Genomic DNA, 24,677 nt, shown 5'->3' on the forward strand with positions numbered 1-24,677 from the left:
AGTCTTGGGGCAGGTCAGTATAATAGAAGTATGGCATATTTTTCTGCCACAGGAGAAATTTTAAAATATGAGAAAAGAAGAAAAGCCCATGCAACAATTCTAACAGTTAACCTAATAAAGGGTAAAGAGTAAACATTACTAGAAATGGAAATCACTAATGTTTAAGAGCAACATGAGGAAAATCTACACAGCATTTATAAAATTAAAATATTTCTTATATCTTAAAATATAAAAGAGATATTTATTTATAAAATTATAAACACAAGAAAAAATGTCTACATATAAAAAAATCCCCATAACTTAACACTGCTTTTGTACAAGAAAAAAACACTATTATTTAATCCTCCAGAAGAATATTAAAATTTCCTGGGTATAGAAACTGAACTGAATATTATGTAAAGCAATGGGGAGTACATTTCTCTGTGGGATAAGAAAAATGCAAATGAACATTATAAGGCTAGAGTAATTCCGTAACTGAAGGATTGGCACTTTTGCTATTACCTGGGACCCTGGGAGGTTTAAATTCCATTGATGTGACAGAGAAAAAAAATGAGTTTTCTTATAAATTTATTTAAATGTATATAAAGTGTTAATCACCAACATAATAAGAACTTAGAGCCACTGTTGTTGATGGGAAGAATGACAACTCCCTTTAAAATGATTGTTCAGAAAATAATCCCATTATTTTATCTCATAGACTTTAATGTGTTACTGCAATTTTTTGTGATTAACATCAAATGTGGTGTTTGTATTTCAAGTTTACTTCTGGATAATTAAGAAAATTGATGGATTTAAAATTCAAGGACTGTTTATATTACTGTTTATATTTGGAGCATCTATATATTATCTAGTTAAATATGTCAATGTGAAAAATCTAACTTGAAAACAATATTAAGATGAATTTGATTACATTAGAAGTCCACTTCAATTATCATTAAAATATGTCATTATATTTGAAAAAGAGTGCATATGCATATAACCAATAACTGAACATGATAATGTATATATATATTATATGTTATGATTAATCTTTCCCTCCCTTCAACCTTGAAATTTATTTTTATTCTAAACGTGATACATTTTTATTAAAGATGATTGAAATACATTGAAAAAAATGATTTAAAAACCTATATTAGCAAACATACCCAGTTTTTACCTTTTCTGGCACATTTTAAAAGCCAGCCTTAACACATGGAGACTCAGCAATATGCTACTAAACAATGAATTGACCAAGAAATCAAAGAGGAAAAAAATATACATGGAGACACATAAAAATGAAAACACATGGTACCAAATCCTTGGAATGCAGCAAAAACAGTTCTAAGAAGGAAGTTTATAACAATACAGGCTTACCTCTGGAAACAAGAAAAATCTCAAATAAACAACCTAACTTTATACTGAAAAGAACTAAAAAAAGGAGAATAGAGGGAAGATGGTGGAAGAGTAGGGGACCTGCATTTCATCTCGTCCCTTGAATTCACGTAGATATCTATCAAATCATTCTGAACTCCTGTGAATTCAACCTGAGAGCTAAGAAAAGAATTGCTGCAATTCTACAAATAGAAAAGCAACCACTTTTTGCAAGCAGCACAAAACCCTTCAGGGAACAAAAGCCACATAGAGCAACCCAAAGCAGCTTACACTGAGCTCAGCCCCTTGGCAAGGGATGGTACAACTCAGCCCAGGCAAAGACACCTGAGAATCAGTGCAATGGGCCCCTCCCCCAGAAGACCAGCAGGAACATCGGGTGATACCAAATCTATGGATCACACAGAACTGAAAAACTCCTGTGCTAGGGGAAAATAGTATATAGAATTTGAGGTCTTTTTCTCATGAGTCTTTAGTCTTTCAGTTTAAAATTTTCTTTTTCTTTTTTCTTGTTTTTCCTTTTCAAGTAGCTGCTTATTTTATCAACTCTTTGATTTTAAGTCTTTTTTAATTTTCATTTTTACATATTCATTATATAGATATAGTCTTCATTTCTGGCTTCCTTTCACTGTATTCAATTTTATTTTTGTATATACATGTTTTTCTTTCTTTACAATTTTGGGATTTAGTGTCTTCCAACAAACAGACCAAAAAACACCCAGGACCAAGTGGATCACCCGGTTTTGTCTACCTGTGAGCTTATATTCTTTTTTCCTCCCTTTTATTTCCTTTTCTTTTTTGGTTTCTGACCTCTTCAGATTTGTTTAGTGTGTATTTTGCTGGGTTTGTGGTTGATATTTTTGATTTTGTTCTCTCGTTCATCTATTCTTCTCTGGATAAAATGGTGAGAAAGAGAAATTCACAACAAAAGAAAAAACCAGAGGTAATACTGTGCCATAGATTTAATCGATATGGATAAAAGTAAAATGTCAGACCTAGAATTCAGAATAATGATTACAAAGTTACTATGGGCTTGAAGAAAGTATAAAAGACAACAGAGAACCTCTTAGTGCAGAAATAAAATCTAATAAGGCTGAAATAAATGCTTTAACTGAGTGCAGTCTAAAATGGATGCTCGAACAGCTAGAGTAAATGAGGCAGAAGAGAGAGTCAGTGACATAGAAGACAAAATGATGGAAAGGAAGGAAGCTGGGGAAAAGAAAGAAAAACAACTAATGGGCCATTAAGGGAGGCTTCAAGAAATCAGTGATTCTGTAAAGCAAAACAATATTAGAATTATTGGGGTCCCAGAGGAAGAAGAAAGAGAGAGGGACAGAATGTATACTTGAGTAAGTCATAGCTGAGAACCTCCCTAATCTGGGGAAGGAAACAGGGATTTAAGTCCAGGAGGTAGAGACAACCCCTGGCAAAATCAATAAAAATAAATCAACACCCTGACATATAATAGTGAAGCTGGCAAATTTCAGAGATAAAGAGAAAATCCTGAAAGCAGCTTGAGACAAGAAGTCCTTAATGTACAAGAGTAGGAACATTAGACTGGCGGGGCAGACCTATCCACAGAGACCTGGCAGGCCAGAAAGGGCTGGCATGATATTTTCAGGGTACTAAATGAGAAAAACATGCAGCCAAGAATACTTTATCCAGCAAGGTTGTCATTCAAAATAGAAGGAGAGATAAAGAGCTTCCAGGACAAACAAACTAAGAGAATTTGTGATCAGTAAACCAGCCCTGGAGAAATATTAAATGGGATCCTGTAAGCAAAGAGACAGCCCAAAAGTAACACAGACCTGAAAGAAACAGAAACAATATATAGAAATAGGGACTTTACAGGTAATACAATGGTACTAAATTCATAACTTTCAATAGTTATTTGAATGTAAATGGACTAAATGCTCCAATCAAAAGACACAGGGTATCAGATTGGATAAAAAGCAAGATCCATCCATATGCCATCTATGAGAGACTCATTTTAGACCCAAAGACACCTCCAGATTGAAAGTGAGGGGGTGGAGAACAATTTATCACGCTAATAGACATCAAAAGAAAGCTAGGTTAGAAATCCTTATATCAGACGAATTAGATTTTAAACCGAAGACTGTAGTAAGGGCTGAAGAGGGACACTATATAATAAAAGGGCTGATTCAACAGAAAGATCTAACAATTGTAAATATTTATTCTCCTAACTTGGGAGCAGCCAATTATATAAACCAATTAACAACAAAATTAAAGAAACACACTGATAATAATACAATAATAGAAGGGGACTTTAACACCCCACTCACAGCAATGGACAGATCATCTAGGCAGAAGATCAACAAGGAAACAAGGGCTTTGAATGACACACTGGACCAGATGGACTTCACAGATATATTCAGAGCATTCCATCCTAAAGCAACAAACTACACATTCTTCTCAAGTGCACATGGAACACTCTCCAGAATATATCACATACTGGTTCACAAATCAGGTCTCAACTGGTACCAAAAGAATGGGATTATTCCCTGAATATTTTCAGACCACAATGCTTTGAAACTGGAACTCAATAACAAGAGGAAATTTGGAAGGAATTCAAATATTTGGAGGCTAAAGAGCATCCTACTAAAAAATGAATGGGTCAACCGGGAAATTAAAGAATTTAAAAAAACTCATGGAAATGAGTGAAAATGAAAACACAACTGTTCAAAACCTTTGGCATGCAGCAAAGGCAGTCCTAAGAAGGAAGTACATAGCAACACAAGCCATTCTCGAGAAATTAGAAAAGTCTCAAATACACAAGCTAACCTTATACCTAAAGAAGCTGGAGAAAGAGTAGCAAATAAAGCCTAAACCAAGCAGGAGAAGAGAATTAATAAAGATTAGGGCAGAAATCAATGAAATAGAAACTGAAAGAACAGTAGAACAGATCAATGAAACTAGAAGCTGGTTCCTTGAAATAATTAGTAAGATCAATAAAACCCTAGCCAGACTTGTCAAAAAGAAAAGAGAAAGGACCCAAATAAATAAAATCATGAATTAAAGAGGAGAGATCATGACCAACACCAAGAAATACAATTTTAAGAACATATTATGAGCAATTATATGCCAACAAATTAGGCAAGCTGGAAGAAATGGATGCATTCCTAGAAACTTATAGACTACCAAAACTGAAACAGGAAGAAATAGAAAACCTAAGCAGACCTATAACCAGAAAGGAAATTAAAGCAGTAATCAAAAAGCTCCCAACAAGCAAGAGTCCAGGGCCAGATGGCTTCCCAGGGGAATTTTACCAAACATATAAAGACCTAATACCTATTCTTCAGAAGCTGTTTCAAAAATAGAAATGGAAGGAAAACTTACAAATTTGTTCTATGAGGCCAGCATTACCTTGATCCCAAAACTAGACAAAAATCCCACCAGAAAAGAGAATGACAGACCAATATTCCTGATGAACATGGATGCAAAAATTCTCACCAAGATACTAACCAATAGAATCCAACAGTACATTAAAAAGATTATTCACCATGACCAAGTGGGATTTACTCCTGGACTGCAAGGGTGGTTCAATATTCACAAATCAATCAACATGATACATCACATTAATAAAAGAAAGGACAAGACCATATGATCTCAATAAATGCAGAAAAAGCATTTGACACAACACATTATCCTTTCTTGATTAAAACTCTTCACAGTGTAAGGATAGAGGGAACATACATTGATATAAAGGCCATATATGAAAAGCCCACAGCAAATATCATTCTCAATGGGGAAAAATGGAGAGATTTTCACCTAAGGTCAGGAACACAACAGGGATGCCCACTCTCACCACTGTTGTTCAACATAGTACTAGAAGTCCTAGCCTCAGCCATCAGACAACAAAAATAAATAAAAGGCATGCAAATTGGCAAGGAAGAAGTCAAACCCTCACTCTTCGAAGATGACATGATACTTTATGTGGAAAACCCAAAAGGCTCCACCCCAAAATTTCTAGAACTCATACAGGAATTCGGCAACATGGCAGGATATAAAGTCAATGCACAGAAATCAGTTGCATTTCTATACACTAACAATTAGACAGAAGAAAGAGAAATTAAGGAATCGATCCCATTTACAACTGCACCCAAAACCAAAAGATACTTAGGAATAAACCTAACCAAAGAGATAAAAGATCTATACTCTAAAAATTATAGAACACTCATGAAAGAAATTGAGGAAGACACAAAGAAATGGAAAAACATTCCATGCTCATGGATTGGAAGAAAAAATATTGTTAAAATGTCTATGCTACACATTCAATGCAATCCCTATCAAAATACCATCAACTTTTTTTCACAGAGCAGGCATAAATAATCCTAAAATTTGTATGGAACCAGAAAAGACCCCAAATAGCCAGATGAATGTTGAAAAAGAAAAGCAAAGCTGGTGGCATCACAAAGCTGGACTTCAAGCTGTATTACAAAGCTGTCATCATCAAGACAGTATGGTACTGGCAAAAAAAACAGACACATAGATCAATGGAACAGAATAGAGAGCCCAGAAATGGACCCTCAACTCTATGGTCAACTAATCTTCAACAAAGCAGACAAGAATGTCCAATGGGAAAAGGAGAGTCTCTTCAACAGATGGTGTTGGGAAAATTGTACAGCCACATGCAGAAGAATGAAACTGGACCATTTCCTTACACCACACACAAAAATAGACTCAAAATGGATGAAAGACCTAAATGTGAGTCAGGAATTCATCAAAATCCTGGAGGAGAACAAAGGCAGCAACCTCTTTGGCCTCAGCCACAGCAACTTCTTGCTAGACATGTCTCCAAAGGCAAGGGAAGCAAGGGCAAAAATGAACTATTGGGACTTCATCAAGATTAAAAGGTTTCTGCACAGTCAGGTGGCTCAGTCAGTTAAGCGTCTGCCTTCTTCTCAGGTCAGGATCCCAGGGTGCTGGTATTGAGCCCCACATTTGGCCCTTCTGCTCAGCAGGGAGCCCCCTTCCCCCTTTCCCTCTCCCCCTGCTTGTGTTGTCTCTCTCTCCATTAAATAAATAAATAAATTAATTAATTAAAATAAAAAAATAATAAAGCTTCTGCATAGCAAAGGAAATAGTCAAAACTAAAAGGCAATGGTAGAAGATATTTACAAATGACATATCAGATAATGGGCTACTATCCAAGATCTATAAAGAACTTATCAAGTTCAACACCCAAAAATCAAATAATGCAGTCAAGAAATGGGCAGAAGACATGAATAGACATTTCGCCAAAGAAGACATACAAATGGCCAACAGACATATGAAAAAATGCTCCACCTCACTTGGGGAAATACAAATCAAAACCACCTGAGTTACCACCTCATAACTGTCAGAATGGCTAAAATTAACAAGTCAGGAAACAACAAATGTTGGTGTGGATGCGGAGAAAGGGGAACCCTCTTAAACTGTTGGTGGGAATGCAAGCTCGTACAACCACTCTGGAAAATGGTATGGAAGTTCCTCAAGAAGTTAAAAATAGAGCTACCCTACAACTCAGCAACTGCTCTACTAGGTATTTACCCCAAAGACACAAATGTAGTGATCTGAAGGGGCACCTGCACCCCAATGTTCACAGCAGCAATGTTCACACTAGCCAAACTATGGAAAGAGCTGAGATGTCCATTGACAGCTGAATGGATAAAGAAGATGTGGTGTGTCTATATATATATATACAATGGAATATTACTCAATTATCAGAAAGGTTGAATACTTACCATTTATATCAACGTGGATGGAACTGGAGGGTATTATGATGAGCAAAGTAACTCAATCAGAGAAAGGAAATTATCATAGGGTTTCCCTCATATGTGGAATATAAGAAACAGTGCAGAGGATCATAGCGGAAGGTAGGGAAAACTGAAAGGGAAGTCATCAGAGAGGGAGAAAAACCATGAGAGACTCTTAACTATAGGAAACAAACTGAGGGTTGCTGGATGGGAGGTGGGTGGGGGGTTGGGCTAATTGGGTGATGGGCATTAAGGAGGGCATGTGATGTAATGAGCACTGGGTGTTATATGGAGCTGATGAATTACTGAACTCTACATCTGAAACTAATGATGTACTATAAGTTGACTAATTAACCACCTCCCCAAAAAAACAAATGTCCAGGACCATATGTCTTCACAGGTGAATTCTACCAAACATTTAAAGAAGAGTTAATGCCTATTCTCCTCAAACTATTTCAAAAAAATAGAAGAGGAAGGAAAACTTCCAGATTTATTCTATGAGGCCAGCATTACCCTGGTACCAAAGCAGACAAAGATACTACAAAGAAAAGAGAAAAACAGGCCAATATCTCTGATGAACATAGATGTAAAAATTCTCAACAAGATATTAGCAAACTAAAATCAACAATACATTAAAAAAATCATTCACCAGAATCAAGTGGGATTTATTTCAGGTATATAAGAGTGGTTTAATATTCACAAATCAATCAGGATAATACATCACATTGCAAGGTAAAGGAAAAAAATATATGATCATTCCAATAGATGCAGGAAAAGCATTTGACAAAATACAATATCTGTTCATAATAAAAATTCTCAACAAAGTTTATTTAGAGAGAATATGCCTCAACATAATAAAAGTCATATGAAAAACCCACAGGTACTCATACCCAATGGTGAAAAACTGAGAGCTTTTTCCCTAATATCAGGGACAGAGAAGGATGTCCACGCTCACTACTTTCATTCAACATAGTACTGGAGGTCCTAGCCATGGCAATCAGACAAGAAGAAAACAAAAGGGAATCATTGGTAAGAAGGAAGTAAAACTGTCACTCTTTGCAGATGGCAGGATACTATATACATAGAAAACCCTAGGGGTGCCTGCGTGGCTCAGTCTGTTAAGTGTCTGCCTTCGGCTCAGGTCATGATCCCAGGGTCCTGGGATTGAGCCCCATATTGGGCTCCCTGCAGGGAGCCTGCTTCTTCCTCTCCCTCTGCCTGCTGCTCTGCCTACATGTGCTCTCTCTCTGTCAAATAAATAAATAAATAAATAAATAAAATCTTAAAAAAAAAAAAAGAAAACCCTAAAGGCTCCACCAAAAAACTGTTAGAACTGATAAATGAACCCGCTAAAGCTGCAGGGTACAAAATCAATATATAGAAATCTGTTGCATTTCTATGCACTAATAATGACGGGGAAGAAAGAGAAATTAAGAAAACCATCTCATTTACAGTTGCACCAAAAATAGTAAAATACTTGGGAATAAACTTAAGGAGGTGAAAGGCCTCTACTCTAAAAACTATAAAACATCGATGAAAGAAATTTAAGATGATGCAAAGAAACACCTCAGGGACTGGAAGAATTAATACTGTTAAAATATCTATACTATCCAAAACAATCTACAGATTTGATGTAATCCCTATTAAAATACTAATAGCATTTTCACATAAATAGAACAAATGATATTAAATTTTCATGGAACCACAAAAAATTCCAAATAGCCCAAGCAATCTTGAGAAGGAAGAACAAAGAGGTATCACAGTTTCAGATTTCAAGATACACCACAAAACTGTAGTAATCAAAACAGTATTGTCTGGCACAAAAATAGACACATCGATCAATGGAACAGAATAAAGAGCCCTGAAGAAAACTTATATGGCTTATATGGTGGATTAATCAACAACAAAGGAGGCAAGACTATACAGTGGGGAAAAGACAGTATCTTCAACAAATGGTGTTGGTAAAACTGGACAGCTACATGCAAAAGAGTAAAACTGGATCATTTTCTTAGACCATACACAAAAATAAACTAAAAATGGATTAAAGACCTACATGTGATACCTCAAACCATAAAAATCCTTGAGGAAAACATAGGCAGCACTTATCTGACATTGGCTTTAGCAACATTTTATTAGATATGTCTTCTCAGGCAAGGGAAACAAAAGCAAAAATAAACTATTGGGATTACACCAAAATAAAAAGCTTTTGCACAGCAAAGGAAACTACCAACAAAACTAAAAGACAGCCTACTGAATGAATGGGAGAAGATATTTGCAAGTGATATATCTGATAAGGAGCTAATACCCAAAATATACAAAAAACTTCTACAACTCAACACCAAAAAACCCAAATAATTTAATCAAAAATGGGCAGAGGACCTGAATAGACATTTTTCCAATGAAGACCTGCATATGGCCAACATCTGTAGACACATGAAAAGATACTCAACATCACTGATCATCAGGGAAATGCAAATCAAAACCATGATGCGATATCTATCACCTTACACCTGTCAGAATGGCTAGAATCACGAAGACAAGAAATAACAAGTGTTTGCGAGGATATGGAGATAAAGGAATTGTTCACTGTTGGTGGGAATGTAAATTGGTGTAACTGCTGTGGAAAACAGTATGGAGCTTCCTCAAAAAATTAGAAGTAGAGATACCATATGATCCAGTAATTCCACTACTGGGTATTTAGCCAAAGAAAATGCAAAGAAAATTCAAAAAGATATATGCACCTCTATGTTTATTGCATTATTTACAACTGCCAAGATACGGAAGTAAGCCAAATGTCCACTGATGGATGAATGTGTAAAGAAGGTGTGGTATATATACACAGTGAAATACTACTCAGCCATAAAGAGGAATGAAATCTTGCCATTTGCAACAACACAGATGGACCTAGAGGGTATTGTGCTAAGCGAAATAAGTCAGACAAAGACAAATACCATAGGATTTCACTTATAAGTGGAATCTAAAAAACAAAACAAAAAAGTGAAAAACCAGACTCTTAAATGCAGAGAATAAACTAATAATTGCCAGAAAGGAGGTGGTGGGGGGATATGTAAAATGTGAAATAGGTTAAGAGGCTCAAATTTCTAGTTATAAAATAAATCAGTCATGAGTATGAAAAGTACAGCATTGGGAATATAATCGTTTGTGACAGATGGTGACTACACTATGGTGACCACTGAGAAATGTATGGAATTGTTGAATCCCTATGTTGTACACCTGAAACTAATATAACTTTGTATGTTAATTATACTTCAAATACATATATACATTCATCCATGTCATCCAGCCTTAGCTTTTGAGGTAACTCTTATAAAACTGGAGCACGAAAAAAAATTCGAATTAAAATGTTATTAAGATTTACACACACATAAGATGTGAAAACCAGAAATATTGGCATGCATAAAATAGGTAAATATTGAAATAAAAGCTACTCAAACATTTTATATTTCTATTTTTTTAAAAAAAGAATTGAGACCACTAATGTAAATTCTCTCAAGGCAAAGAAGAACATAACAGTCCCTCTTAAATTTATAAATAACCTAAGTTTAGATTAGAATTTATATAATCAAATTATATTTAACTACTGATATTCAGTGTACTTTCTATATGGCACTACTGAATCCAGCAGCAGTTCCAAAAAAAAAAAAAGAAAAGAAAAGAAAAGAAAAAGCAAACTGCTTTCCATTTACTGCACCTGTGAGTAAGAATACTTGAGTTCACTGTCACTGCTTTCAGGATCTGCAGTTCAAGAGAGAGTTATGAAGCACTATGCCCGTGGATTTCCCTACAAGCCAGGAAAGAAAAGTCAGTTGTAACTCAAGGCCTAAAGTGCCCGTCCAGCTGATTACAAATTCAGGAGGATTCTGAAAAATTGAATGAGCCCAGGTCTTTAATCTGTCACGAAGCCTATGCCAACTCCATGTAAAACTGCAAATTTGGAGATGGACAAAATAAAATATGCCTCCAGGAGCTTGGTTGTAGGTCTTCTGCGCCCTGACTAAAGCATGCTGAGGATTTTCTCAGCTGTTCTCAGCTCAGCAGGATAGAGACGGAAACCGCATAAGGCAAACAGCATAAGGTAGATAGTTAATGTCAGGAAGAATGCCGAGCAGCATTAGCTATTGCAGGAAAAGAAAAACAGAAAAGTCAGTCGTTCTCATTGGAAAGGAGACAGAAGTGGAACCGAGACCCCCAGAACGAATGGCAAAGTTAGTGTACGTACACACACACTCCATGCCCTCGCGTGCATGCCAGGGCTTGCAGCCGTCACACTTCTGCCCTGTGGCTCCAGGTCGGCACGTGCAGAGCCCTGTGATGGGGTCACAGGGGACAGGCAGCGAGCCACGGGGGTCACACTTACATTCTTGGCAGGAACCTCCAGGGCTGCTGGGGCTGCCAGTATAGCCAGGGGCACACCTGGATTTAAATAGTGAAAAAGCAGAAGAGATGAATAATAAGTCACGTCTCTTAATTGTTGCATGTGTGTTGTTCTGTGTTGGATGGAACAAAACTGATACCAAGAGTCAATAGATCAGGAGCCAGTACACTTTTCCTGTAAAGAACCAGCCAGTACCTATTTTAGGCTTTTCCAGACGAAGATGCAGAATCAAAATCATTCAGTGAGAGAGAAATATATTCGCAAACATTTTTTTGGTTGATGGAACTCAAAACATCATCATCGTCATCATCATCAGCAAGTACAAATTATTTTGTAATAATAATCTATTAATGTAAAATCAATCTACTAACAAGAAGAAGGAAGTTCTTGTTAAGGTATCAAATTTACTTAACTAGGGCTCAAATAGTGCTTTCTATCATCACACTGATTGTAAATATTTGCCTGTAACAACCATTCTTAGCTTACAGTGCCATACAGAATCAGGGAATGGGCCAAATTTTGTGGGCCAGTTTGCCCATCACTGCTCTAGATCATAAATGTTGTTTTGAGGTCTTCTTTTTTAAAATTAGAAATAAATAAAATTATATATTGACGCCTGGGCTTTCCTAGACTCATGCATTTTAAAGGTCAAAATGACCAAATAATTCAACCCACTAAGTTTACTAATGAGCAAAAAGAAGTAAGTTAAGTGGCAATAAACTACTACTTTCTATTTAATTTTACTGGTCTTTCTATCACATCTTCCTCAAGATGGATTTTCCATTATATATCCAAAGAGGTGGGTTAATGTTAGGCAAATAAAATATATAACATTAATTTGAGATATCAGAAAGAAAATCCAACTGGATGAACCCCAAATGAAATCAATACATTGACTTCTACTCATTCACACATCCATTCACCTAAGAATATACCACTGTGGATTATGTTATTGGAAGTCTGGTAAAAACAAGATACTAGCAGGACCATATGGTCTGGGTTACCCAGGATGGTCCCAAATTACCTGTTGTCCTGGTTTAATTATTAAAACCCTTCCTATGTCTCCTTAGAGTATTGCAGTTTGGACAATAAATTATATATATGGTCAGCTAACTATAATCAACACCCACAGCTTTTGTTCCAGAGACAAGTCTGGGAGGAAGTTGAGAGACAGTAGGAGGTTGAAGCTAAAAATTACAAACATTAGGCAGATAATCCTGAACTATCTTTAGTGGCCTAGGATTGTGGAAATGTGCACAGCTGATTGTGAAAGTTAATTTATCTTGTGCTGGTTAGAAAAGGCAAAGCAAAAGAAAAAAAAAGTTATCCGTAACTAAGCTTTTATACATTTGTGGTTTTTTAATTATTTTATTTTCAATGTAATACTATAAATGCTCAATGAAAGTACCATTTAAATAAGTCCACTTAAATTATTTCTTAACATTTGCAGGTGAAAGAATTCTATTCTAAGCAGGTTGAGATTGATTAAATGCTCAAAGAGTTAATTATAAAAGTAACAAAGATAAAACATGGGGAGGGGTTTCCTACATTAGAGGGACACTCAAAACATGTAAGCAATTTTAGACCTGAGCTGATGAGCTTAGGCAGGTCATAAGGTGATTTAAATGATTTAAGAAGCTCTCAGAAGTGGAACAAATTTATTTGGAATGTTACAATAAAAATTTAACCAAGACCTTTGGTTTAATTTAGCTGAATAAAAGCAATTTTTCAGGGAAATATAACTTGATCATTTATATGTTAGAGATGATGAATGTAAAGCTGTAACAACATTTGAGAACTGTGAAAACAATTCAAGACATTCACATTTGAGAGTACATGCCCTGTTCATCTATATGCTATATGATCTGTCAACTCCTATTGATTAAACATTAATGGATATGAAAAAAATGTTTTTTTCTATAATCACTTTGCCTTAAGACAGTAATTGTCATTTCAGTGCACCTTCCAGTCTTTTCTATATACATGCTTTCAGAGATAGTGGGAACTCCAATTTATAAATGTAGTGTACTACCGAACATTTTTTTCATGAATTACTTCAGATAATACTGGTGTCCCGGGATGCTTTTAGTCATCATCCTACTGGTATTTACAAGGGCATGAAATGAATATTAGCCTAACCATGAATACCAAAGCACATTAAAATATATGTATATGTACATATATATATATATATATTCAAATGTTGTATATATCTCCAAAACAAATGGAAATATTTTTGGATTTTTGTATTGCTTTGAATTATTTAATTGCTATTAATTTCTGTTGGCACAGAAATTGTGAATGAACTGTTATATATATGCAAGTATTGGATATTCTGTTTAAAGTTACCACATGCAGAATTATTTGGAAATATAATTTGCAAACTTGTAGAGACTTCATTGGAATTTATAAAATTTAAGTTTAATTATTTAGTTATCTACTTACTTCTCTTATTAACACAACCATTGCTGGTTATATCAAAAGAAGACTTTTAAATGGGTAATGATACAATTAATTAAAATTGGTTTATATTTGCAAAGTGTGTGATAATTTGATATTCAAGTTTGATAATTTAAGGAAGTGCTCCTAGAAGAACCCAGCAAAGGGGTGGGTAAAGCAGGGCACAGAAAAGAAAAAATCCAAGCAATGGTACGATTCCAGGTCTTAGCCCAATTCCATGGAAAATTCTGGAGCAAGCATAAGCATAAGCATCTGGACATTTGTACTCCCACAGTAGTTGTCACTGGCTATGGACCACTGGAGGAAGGTAGGGTAAATTCTCAGGCCTTCTTGACCCTCCTATGGGAGAGAAGGCTTCCACGTAGGCACTTAGGCAGGGCAACAGTTTCCTCTCCACGTTCAATCTTGACAATGTTAGTGTAAAGTAAGTAGAGCATTAATTATTCTGATAGTATAGGTATAAAAAAAAATGGGACCTAGCTAAATTGGCGGAGCTAGACTATATCCATGGATAAAAACTTTATATTGTTATCAATTAATGCTAAAATTATTATGTGTGTATAATGTAAATAGTTACTTTAGAGATAATACCTAAAACACTAAAAATGGTGGTGATAAGCTTCAATGTCCAAGATATTGATCTTATGGAAAATATGGATCCAGAAGATATTAATTACCTTACTAGACAGTCAGTCTGAAGCTTTGTTTCTTAATTTACCATTTGTATTACAGTTAGTATTCAATTTAATAGCTACATAAATGCATTATCAAATTTTGTAAAAAAAAAAAAAAATGGTGAACCAGAGGGTAGGTGGGTGGAGGGATGGGTTAAATAGGCGATGGGGATTAAGAGTGCACTTCTGGGGACGCCTGGGTGGCTCAGTCAAAGTGTCTGCCTTTGACAGGTCATGATCTCTGAGTCCCGGGATAGAGCCCCAGATGGGGCTCCCCGCCCAGTGGGGAGTCTGCTTCTCCCTCTCCTTTGCCTCTCTCCCGACTCATGCTTGCTCTCTCTCACTCACTCTCTCTCTCAAATAAATAAATAAAATCTTTAAAAAAAAAAGAGTACACTTGTGATGAGCACTGGGTGTTTATATGGAAGTGTTGAATCACTAAATTGTACACTGAAACTAATATTACACTGTATGTTAACTGACTGGAATTTAAATAAAATCTAAAAAAAAAACTTTGAAAAAATATGGAGGGAAGAAGCATTTAAATAATATTGTTTGCTTACTGGAAAGTAGAATCAAATTTATTATTTGTGTTGTTCTAATTAAGAATGCTTGATACATTTAAATTCTGAATTCTGTCTACATTTGGTGGCATAGTGCCATAATGCTCAGAACAGTGACATGCACACAGTTAGTGTTAGCCAATATTTTCCAGTGGATTAAGATGAGAATTATGTGTAGCCAGCTTTTTATCATTGTTAACTATTGATAATATACAGATATAGAGATATGTATCCCGTAGATATATATGTGTACACTAAATATATACTATGTGCCACATGTATAGATATGTGTACACTAAAACATAAATTAGGTCATTGTGAAATAATTTGGAATCTTTGAGAAAGTCTAAATATAAGATGGAAATAACTGTCTTTTGAGAAAGTCTACAGATATAAAAATAAAAAATAGTGTGGAAAGCATACGAACTACTAGAAAAAATGAAAATAAGTTATGAGAATAATGAATACGTGTCTATTGTGATCCTTTATTGTAGGATCTCTAGGTTCCACGACTGCATACCGTTCACAGTACTGGCCTTCATATCCCTGGGGGCAGGCGGTGCAACGGTAATCTTCCAGGCCTTCCATGACACAAGAAGGGCTAAAACTGAATGGGAAAGAAAAAAAAAAAAAAGATTTTAAAAAATCTTTTAATCTATTTATTTTATATATTTAAGTAATTCTGTCCATTATCCAGATGATCGGAACTTATTTTGGGGGTAACTATAAATGGCATGTTTATAATTATGAGTTTCTAGTTAAGGGTAGGGTGTCACAACAAAATACTACCAATAATAGTTGACAAATAAATGTGGTCGGTTTTTAATGAATCTGCGATGCTTCACACTAACTACATCAATATTTTGAAATTTTAACAATTATATGACAACCATAAAAATATTAAACATCCAGCAAGTGTCCTGTTTTTCATGAATTGAAAGAAAAATAGGACTAGAATTCATGCACATTTGTCTGATAGCAGAATAAGTATTACGGAATATTTTTCAAGTAAAAAATAGTCCTAAAAGTTTATAATTTTTTTCCCAAAAACTCAGCCCGAATTGCCACTAGCACTGTAACACATTAAGTGCGAATAAATATTTCACTTAAAATAAGAGTGCCTTTTCTAATTTACATACGGATTTCAAACTAAATTTATTTTAAACACAAAGTAATGTGATTTAGTGTGAGGAAAGAAGGGAAAGCTCTCTACATGAAAATAAGATTTTCTGACAATTTTATGATCTTTTCTATTAAGTAGGTCTTATATAACTTGCCCTGTTCTCACGACTGCACTGGTAGGCCACCACCAGTCAGGCTTTGCCACAATTTCTGATCATCTTACCCTACAAAAGAAACACTTAACAACACTTGAAAACTAACCTGTACTAACATGTAATTTTAGGTTGTTACAAACTTCTTTCAAATGTAAGTAGAGGATTCCCACTAGATAAAACTGCATGATGCATTGGAAACTTGGAAGGAAAAAATATTATTTGTTGCAAAATGGTAATGCTGCAAACACCATTTTTTGTTGTTGTTGTTGGTCTGCTAAAGAATATTTGATGCTGAAAAAGATATATTGTGTATAGACCAGGGCTGCAACTCCTATCAGTCAGATACCATTATGACCCTATTTTAGTTGTCTTCTAGTGCATTGAATCAATAGTATATGAATGAGTAATAAACTCTAACCTTTGTGAAGTACGTGAACAAATTGATCTACTACTCACAAACTCATTATCCAACAAATTTATTTTTTGCCTTTGTAAAATAGATCCACAAATACATAATTGACACATTCTGGCAAGCTTTTAGCTCTCTCAGTTAAAGCTTGAAGCTGAGTGCATCTGTACACATAGATACAAGCTCATACACACACAAACTCATATATCACATTTTGAACTCATATATATATGAGCTACATATATATACACAAAATACAAGATATATATAGATATATATATGTATATATATATAAAATGCACTTGGAAACAAGTTTTTAGACATTTCAAGTGAAACTCTAGAGAGCCAACCTAATTAAATTATAATCCTTTACAGTAATATATCTGCCTCAATTACTATGCAAGAATGTTATAATTCTCCTTGAATAGTTTATAACTTTTTTGAATTATGATATTATGGTGTATTGAACCCTTTTCTTAAATCACATATGAGGACTTACGAAGGAGGGCACAGGGATCACAGCTTACTTGAAGTTGGAGTTGATTCTTTCTGTTCACAACTCCCTCATCTACTCTCCATTCTCATATTATCTGCAGGGCCGCTCAGAAATCCTTGTGCTTTTCTCTTGGTGGCCATCTTAGACATTTCCTTTTATCTGCTAATTCCAAATTTGCCTCAAGAGAGTTTCTAAGACTTAGAGTCTGCTAGTCTGTGTTGTTCCTGTGAATACTACAGAGATGAAATGGCTTCCTGGATCCTACCCCTGTCTCCTTTTTACCCCAGTTCACTGGTTGTTCTTTTTCAGTCTCCTTTGCCGAATATACGTCATGTCCTTGACCTCTTTATGTGCCCTTCAGTTCAGTCTTCAGACTTCTCCTACCCTGTCCTGTACTCTCTCCCCTAAATGATCTCATTCAGTCTTAAAACCTTTGCATCTACCCTACCAGATCTAAAACTGAGTTTCCCCCTCCAAAACAATCCCACTGACCTTTCTATAATTTTCCGCATCTCATCCATGGTCACTCAGTGCTTCCATTTATTTAGCCATAAGCCACAGAGTCAACTTTGTCTCCTTTCTCTCACATTCCACATACACTCTACCAGAAACTGCTGATCTTGTTGCCATGGCTAACATCATTGCATTTCCCTGTTCCAAGCCACCTCTTGCCATTGGAAGACTGTTAGCAGCTGGGACATTTCATTAGCCACTGGAGCTTCCCTGAGTCATATCTTGGTCACGCTTCCCCTGACACCATTTGCTCTGCCCCAGTTGCCCTGGATCCATGCTGTCTGCCAAGCATGGGCCCGTCTCTGGGCCAGTGTCCTTGCTTTTCCCTCTGGTAGACTACTCTTCTTCCAGGCAGTCACGTGGCTCTCCCCATTCCTTCATTCATCTCCGCACAAGCCTTTGTTTAGGGAGATCTTCATTGAGGCCCCTGGCTAAAAGGGCACCCCAGCCCCTCTTAATTCACTGAGGCTGCTCTGTTTTCCCCGGTAGCACCTGCACTGTCTGATATCACATTACACATCTATTTGTGTTTTGCTCAGCTTTATCGAAGTATAACTGGCAAATAAAATTGTAATATAATTAAAGTATGCGTGGGATGATTTGATATACATATATGTACAAATTAATTAACACATCTATCACCCCCACATATCTACCTTTTTTTGCAGGGGGGGCAGTTTGAGAACACAGGTTCTATTTGCTTAGCAAATTTCAATTATACAATAAAGTATTACCAACCACAGTTACCATGTTATATATTAGATCCTTAGACCCATTCATCTTATAACTGAAAATTTGTATCCTTTTACCAGCCTCTCTCAAGTTCCCCCCCTCCCCAACCCCCGACAACCACCATTCCACACTTGGTTTCTATGAGTTTAATTTTTTTTAATTCCACATGTGAGTGAAACCACACAGTTTCTGTCTTTCTCTGTCTGACAAAGATGGCTGGTGTGTTTGGGAAAGAACAAGGGACTCCAGCGTGGCCTCATTGTAGAAGGGAGGAGAGAGCCTTGGTGGGGAAAGGTGGTCAGATTACAGAGGGGAGAGGGTTTCTTCTACTCTGCTGAAAGATATCTGACCTTTCCTTGAGTAGGCGGTGGGTAACGCCTGAGCTACACTGTCATGATGGTTGACAGTTTGTCCTATTTGTCTTGGTAGGAAATATTGAAAAAGTCATGCATGGAAGTGAGTTAGTGATCACTCGCCTTAGTCCTTACTTTTCATTGGCTGCACAGATCGAAGCCACTGAAGAGAGGTATCTCAGCCTCCTTCAACTGTATTTCATCCTTGTATTTCTTTGCTTTGTATTTTAACTCTTCTTACCACACACAGGTCTTTGCTTTGTTAATTAATGTGCCAAGCTTTAGGTGGTGATAGGAGTGGGTCATGAAATCACTCTAGTAGGTTTGGACTTAAATTTCTTCTAATAATGCAGGAGAATAAAATTGAATAAAAGTCATAGGATATATATATATATAAAATATATGTATAAATATATTTTATATTATATACACACCAGTTTTTTGTGTCCTAAGTTATGATATAAAAGAATGATTTCTTACAATGGTTGCAGTTAAGAAAGTTTGAAAGCCACTGAACTAGCCACTTGGATTTGGTATTTTGATTCTTAGAGGGTCTTTTCCATAAAAAATATACTTAAATTATACAAATCACAGAAAACAAAAATGAAAATACACCCTTTTATTGATCCTGCTAACCAATCAAGGTAGCACTCTTTCTTTTTCCTTCTCGGAAATTCCTAAAGCTATAAACGGACATCCTTGTAACATAATGTCTGTTTCCACAATTGACTATCAAAACTCCTCCGTGACCCTCACAGGTCATGGCTCCCCTGTGAACTTGGGTTTCTCTGGAAGCAGCTGCTTTTCTAGCTGGGGGTGTCCATAGCCATGTGGTCTCCATTCCCTTGCCACCCTGACAGCTCCTGTCTTGGCTCATCTTTCTTTTCTGGTTTCTCTAGTGTAGGGAATTCTTCCTTTTTTCTACACGCTCCCCTTGGGAAACATAACCCCGGGAAATCTTATCCAATTTTAATTCACTTATTAACATATCTCTTCCTCCATCTGCCCTTCCAATTCTATTTCCATTTTCTGAAGCTATTTGCATATTTCCATTTGGACAGATCTTTCATATCAATTTTAACCTATTTGGAACATAGATTGTCCTTTGCAACAGCTCTCTCCTGGTTTCCCTATTTCGGTTAATAGCACTACCATTTTTGAGGTCAACCTAGCTAACAACCTTGAGCTTCAACTCCTGCCTGGTCTGAACTGCTCATGTCTAATTAGTTAGCACTTCTGGAGAGCTGCATTCAACAAGGCTCTCACCACACCAGTCCCCTCCTCTCCCTTCCTGTTACTATCGCCTGCCTTCACGTTCTCATTACCTTTTGCCTAAATTAGTGCAATAGCTTATATTAACCGTGCTCTTCACTTTCTCCTTTGCCTGTTTTAATTCATTTTACTTAGCTCTCCCATAACAGTCTTCCTAAAGTGTGGCTCTAGTCACATTAACCTTTTGTTTTTGTTTGTTTTAACTAAAAACTTGCAGTGTTTCCTCATTACAGAGAAAATTAAATAGCAATTTCTGAGATGGGTATTCAAGGATTTCTATACCATGGCCTCCATTCTCCTGCTCAGTTTCATCTGCAATCATGAATTCTATTTGAACTCTCTGCTCCAAACTCTTTACTTTTTAGTTCTTAAACATGAAGAACTGTGTTTTCTGTTTTCTAAGCTTTTGTTCATGTAATTTCTTGCTATCTCCACCAGTGAAAACATTTCAATCCACTGTTTATGATCTATTATAATAGATGCTACTACTAGCATCTACTACTAGTACTGGTAGCAGCATCTACTTCTTTCAATGCTACTACTTCTTTCAACATGTTCTTGAAGCTTCCAAAATCAAGTGTGGTATTTTGTACCTTTGAATTCCCTTTATATTTAAGTTGACTTCTCTTAAGACACACATTTTATTGTGAGCCTTTTCAACAGATGTTATGCTTCATTCTTATCAAAGAAGTTATCAATTACTGAATCTTTCTAATCCAATGGCTCACATTTTAATAACAATACACTAAATAACATTCTCTTGTTTAAATCCAGTCATCAGAAGGAGATTAGGGAAAGGAAAATAGAAATAACGTTATTTTTCATACTCCTACCCACCCCTTGGTGCTTGCGTGAACAAAAAGAACACGTATTTTATCCTTGTCAATATCCCACTTACCTAAAAATTTACATTTGACAAAAGACCTGTGATTCTCTTAAGCAGAAAAAAAAAAAGAGGAGCTTTCAGAAGAGACAATTTATATGACAATGTTTTCCGAATAAAGCCAAGGACAAGGAAAAAAAAAAAAACAAACAAACCCTGAGTCAGCAGGGGGGAAATAATCTTTTTTATCTCAATTGCTTTGTGGTTCTCATATACTCAAGAAAAGGAGTCCAGGATTCTAATTCTGAACAAACTGCCCTACATTCTTTTCAAAAGCAAATTCTTAGAGAAAAAACTGCCCTACCAAGTAGTGACTGAAGTCTATAAATCACTTATACTTTCAAGTATGGACATACTTAGCAACAAGGGTTTTCATCAATATATAAACCAATGCAGAATGTGCAGACAGCACTGAAATAAGATATTCTGGCTTTTGCTTCCCCTTATGGCTGTGTTTCCATGGTACCAACCTCAGACCATCTTAACAGAACGGGACTGTGATTCTGGGAAATATGGACTTATTTTGGAGCATAAAAATAAGTCACCGTCCTTTATTTTTCAACTATTTTCTTAATAATTCTTTACAAATTGTGAATTAAATACACAAAGTGAGTGGAAGGAGTCACAAAAGTCATATAATATGTACCCAAACAATCCTTCATAGATGAGTTTATGGCAGAACTATATGCAAATACAAGACCCTTATAAAAGTGTATCAAATTACACACGTGTGTACATATATCATTTATTTCAGAAACATAAATTATGTTAATACTAGTATTTACATTTTAATTAGTGCAAATTAGTAAGTATTATTTACTTGGGACAGGCTTTTAATGGAAAAATAAACCACAGAGAATTATGTGCTCACTTTTGTCATGTTTTTACATTGTTTAAAAAAAAATGTCAATCTTAAACTGAGAGTTTGTCTACATGGAAAAAATAGTTAAATCATAGAAAGCCCGTGGGCTACACAGATGGTGCTACTGATTGGGAAACAAGGTAATATTTCTCAATCTTACTTGTTGCTGGAAGAAGTTAGAGGGCAAGCACACTGCTGACAGTCATTTGGCAATCCCCTGACAATTCCATAATATCCAGGAGCACATCGTTCACAGAAGTCACCAGCGGTGTGATGTTGACAATTCTGTAAAGGAAAAGGGAGAAGTTTGTTTTTCATTTACTGAGACTTAGAATGTAATTTCTCATATAGCTCCCCACCTGTGTGTGTTCCTGTATACACAGACAGACACACACACATCTCATTGAAAGAGTTCTTGAGAAGTATATACTTTAGAGAGATGGGGAGAGGGTGTGTAAGGGGGTGGGCTGGGGGAGGGGCAGAGGGAGAAGAAGAGAGAAAATCTTAAGCAGTCTCCACACCCAGCACAGGCCCTGACTCAGGGCTCGATCTCACAACCCTGAGATCATGACCCTGAGATCATTACCTGAGCTGACGATAGCCCCCTATTTTCAGAGAAAAGGAAGCACTCATTTGAGTGTTCCCTCAGCTTCCTGTGAAAGACTTGCCATTTGTCTTGCAGTACTTTCCATCCCTTTAACATTTATTCCTGTCCATAGGAAGTGGTGTTTGTCCTTTGCCTAAAGCTACTCTCTTCCTAAACTGGATTCCTTGCCTTTCTGCCTCCCCCTTTTGACCAGCATCTGCATCTTTCCCTCCTTTGCTCATTTGTCCCATTAGCATTTGAGGTTGGTCCAGACTTCCCTAGCTCAAAAATATCTCTGGGGCCTCAAGTGTCTGGAAATTTCCATCCTATCTTTGATAAGCATTTTAAAAGCATTGTTTACATTCCTGATTTCTATTTCCTTATCTCCCTTCAGCTCTCCCCACTTTAAAAAAGCTTCTCATGTCACCAGGACTCCAGGCTCACTGATGAGATCTTTGTTGATAAATAAAAATTCCCTGACAATAAGTCTTCATGATATATGAATTTTCTGCAGCAGCTAATATTTCTGGCTACTCTTTGAGATTTCTCTTCCTATGGTTTCTTTAATGGTATGGTCTGCTGATTTTTCTCCTAACTCTATGGCTACTCTTCCTTATGCTCATTCATGGACTCTTTTTTCCCTTTCTGTGTAGTAAGATTGGTGTCCTTGATTCTAACTTTGGCTCTCACCTCTTTTTTTTTCTTTTCTTTTTCTTTTTCTTACACACTCTACCTTGGTGATTTCACCCATTACTATGACTTTAGTTAGCATCTAATTGCCAAAAACTCTAAATTTACATATTCAGGCCAGATTTCTCTAATGAGTTCTAGACCTACATTTCCAAATGCTTCCCGAATAGATCTTACTGCATAACAAAAGTACCTTGAATTTGAACTATCAAAAATTAAGCTCATCTCTCTTTAAACCTGCTAATATTTCTGTATTGTTCATTTCATCTGGGGTCGCTATCACCTGTTCAATTGCCCAGGTGAACAATCTAGAGGCCTCTCTCATGCCAGAGAACCTGTTTGATCAGCGCGCTCCATGATTCTATTACTCTCTGTTTCTTTACTTCCTTGTCTCTACTATTTTTATCTGGCCACTCTCACTTTTTACCTGGTTTATTGAAAGAGAATTTAGGTAAAGATCCTGCTTCTAAATTTTTTTTTTTTAAAAAAGGATGTATTTATTTATTTACTTTTATTTTATTCATTTATTTGACAGAGAGAGAGACAGCGAGAGAGGGAACACAAGCAGGGGGAGTGGGAGAGGGAGAAGCAGGCTTCCCATGGAGCAGGGAGACTGATGTGGGACTTGATCCCAGGACCCCGGGATCACGACCTGAGCCGAAGGCAGACACTTAATGACTGAGCCACCCAGGTGCCCCCTGCTTCTAAATTTTTTTATGCAGTGATTTTCCCACACTGCAATCAGAATGATCATCTTATAGAACATATCAAACCATGCCATTCTCTTGCTGGAAAGCCTGCATTATTAGTTCTCCATTGTCCTTAGGATGAATCATAAACTTTCCAGCATGGCAAGAAAGACATTTTTCATCTGCTCGCTTACCCCTCCAGCCTTACCTCTAGCCACTGCTACCTTTGTATGCTATGTGAAAGCCATATAGGACCATCTGAAATTCTCATATTACGCCATGCTCTCTCTTTCCTCTGGGACTTCTTATATGCAAATCCCTTGTTTTGGAATGTTTTCCCCTCCTCTTACCTGATTAGCACCTATTCATTTCAGCTCTCATTTTAAATGGTGCTTTATCTGATAAACATTCCCTGACGTCCTAAGTCTGGGCTAAATGCTCATTCTAGCTCAACACAGTGACTGAAACATGGTAGTCATTTGATGACTTTTCTGAATGACTGAATGCACAATATAGGAAGTACAGATGAAACTGGTCAGTCTTCTTAAGATGAAAAAGGCCAAGTTTCAAGTCTAATGACTTTATAGAAATGTAGTTAACAGAACAAGATAATTTGTTGTATTCTGAGTTAGGATTTGTTGTATAAGTACCATGATCTTCTTTTATTCACCCGTCCAAAGGAACCAGTATTTTAGCAA

The 24,677-nt window shown here is 36.3% G+C and overlaps 1 protein-coding gene across 1 annotated transcript in view; it reads right to left on the minus strand.

Moving 5' to 3' along the window:
• LAMA2 (laminin subunit alpha 2) overlaps window positions 1–24,677 on the minus strand; it is a 468,253-nt gene that overhangs the window by 156,581 nt on the left and 286,995 nt on the right. Inside the window, exons 31-33 of the mRNA XM_088023741.1 lie at window positions 22,175–22,299; window positions 15,738–15,824; window positions 11,365–11,558 (exon numbers count right to left, since the gene is read on the minus strand). Coding sequence (XP_087879867.1) covers window positions 11,365–11,558; window positions 15,738–15,824; window positions 22,175–22,299 — 406 coding nt within the window. The remainder of the gene's footprint in view (window positions 1–11,364; window positions 11,559–15,737; window positions 15,825–22,174; window positions 22,300–24,677) is intronic.

The sequence above is a fragment of the Eumetopias jubatus genome, unplaced genomic scaffold, assembly GCF_037043125.1.
Source record: "Eumetopias jubatus isolate StellerSeaLion01/CBP00866 unplaced genomic scaffold, mEumJub1_p1.0 scaffold_6, whole genome shotgun sequence".
NCBI classification, from domain to species: Eukaryota; Metazoa; Chordata; class Mammalia; order Carnivora; family Otariidae; genus Eumetopias; species Eumetopias jubatus.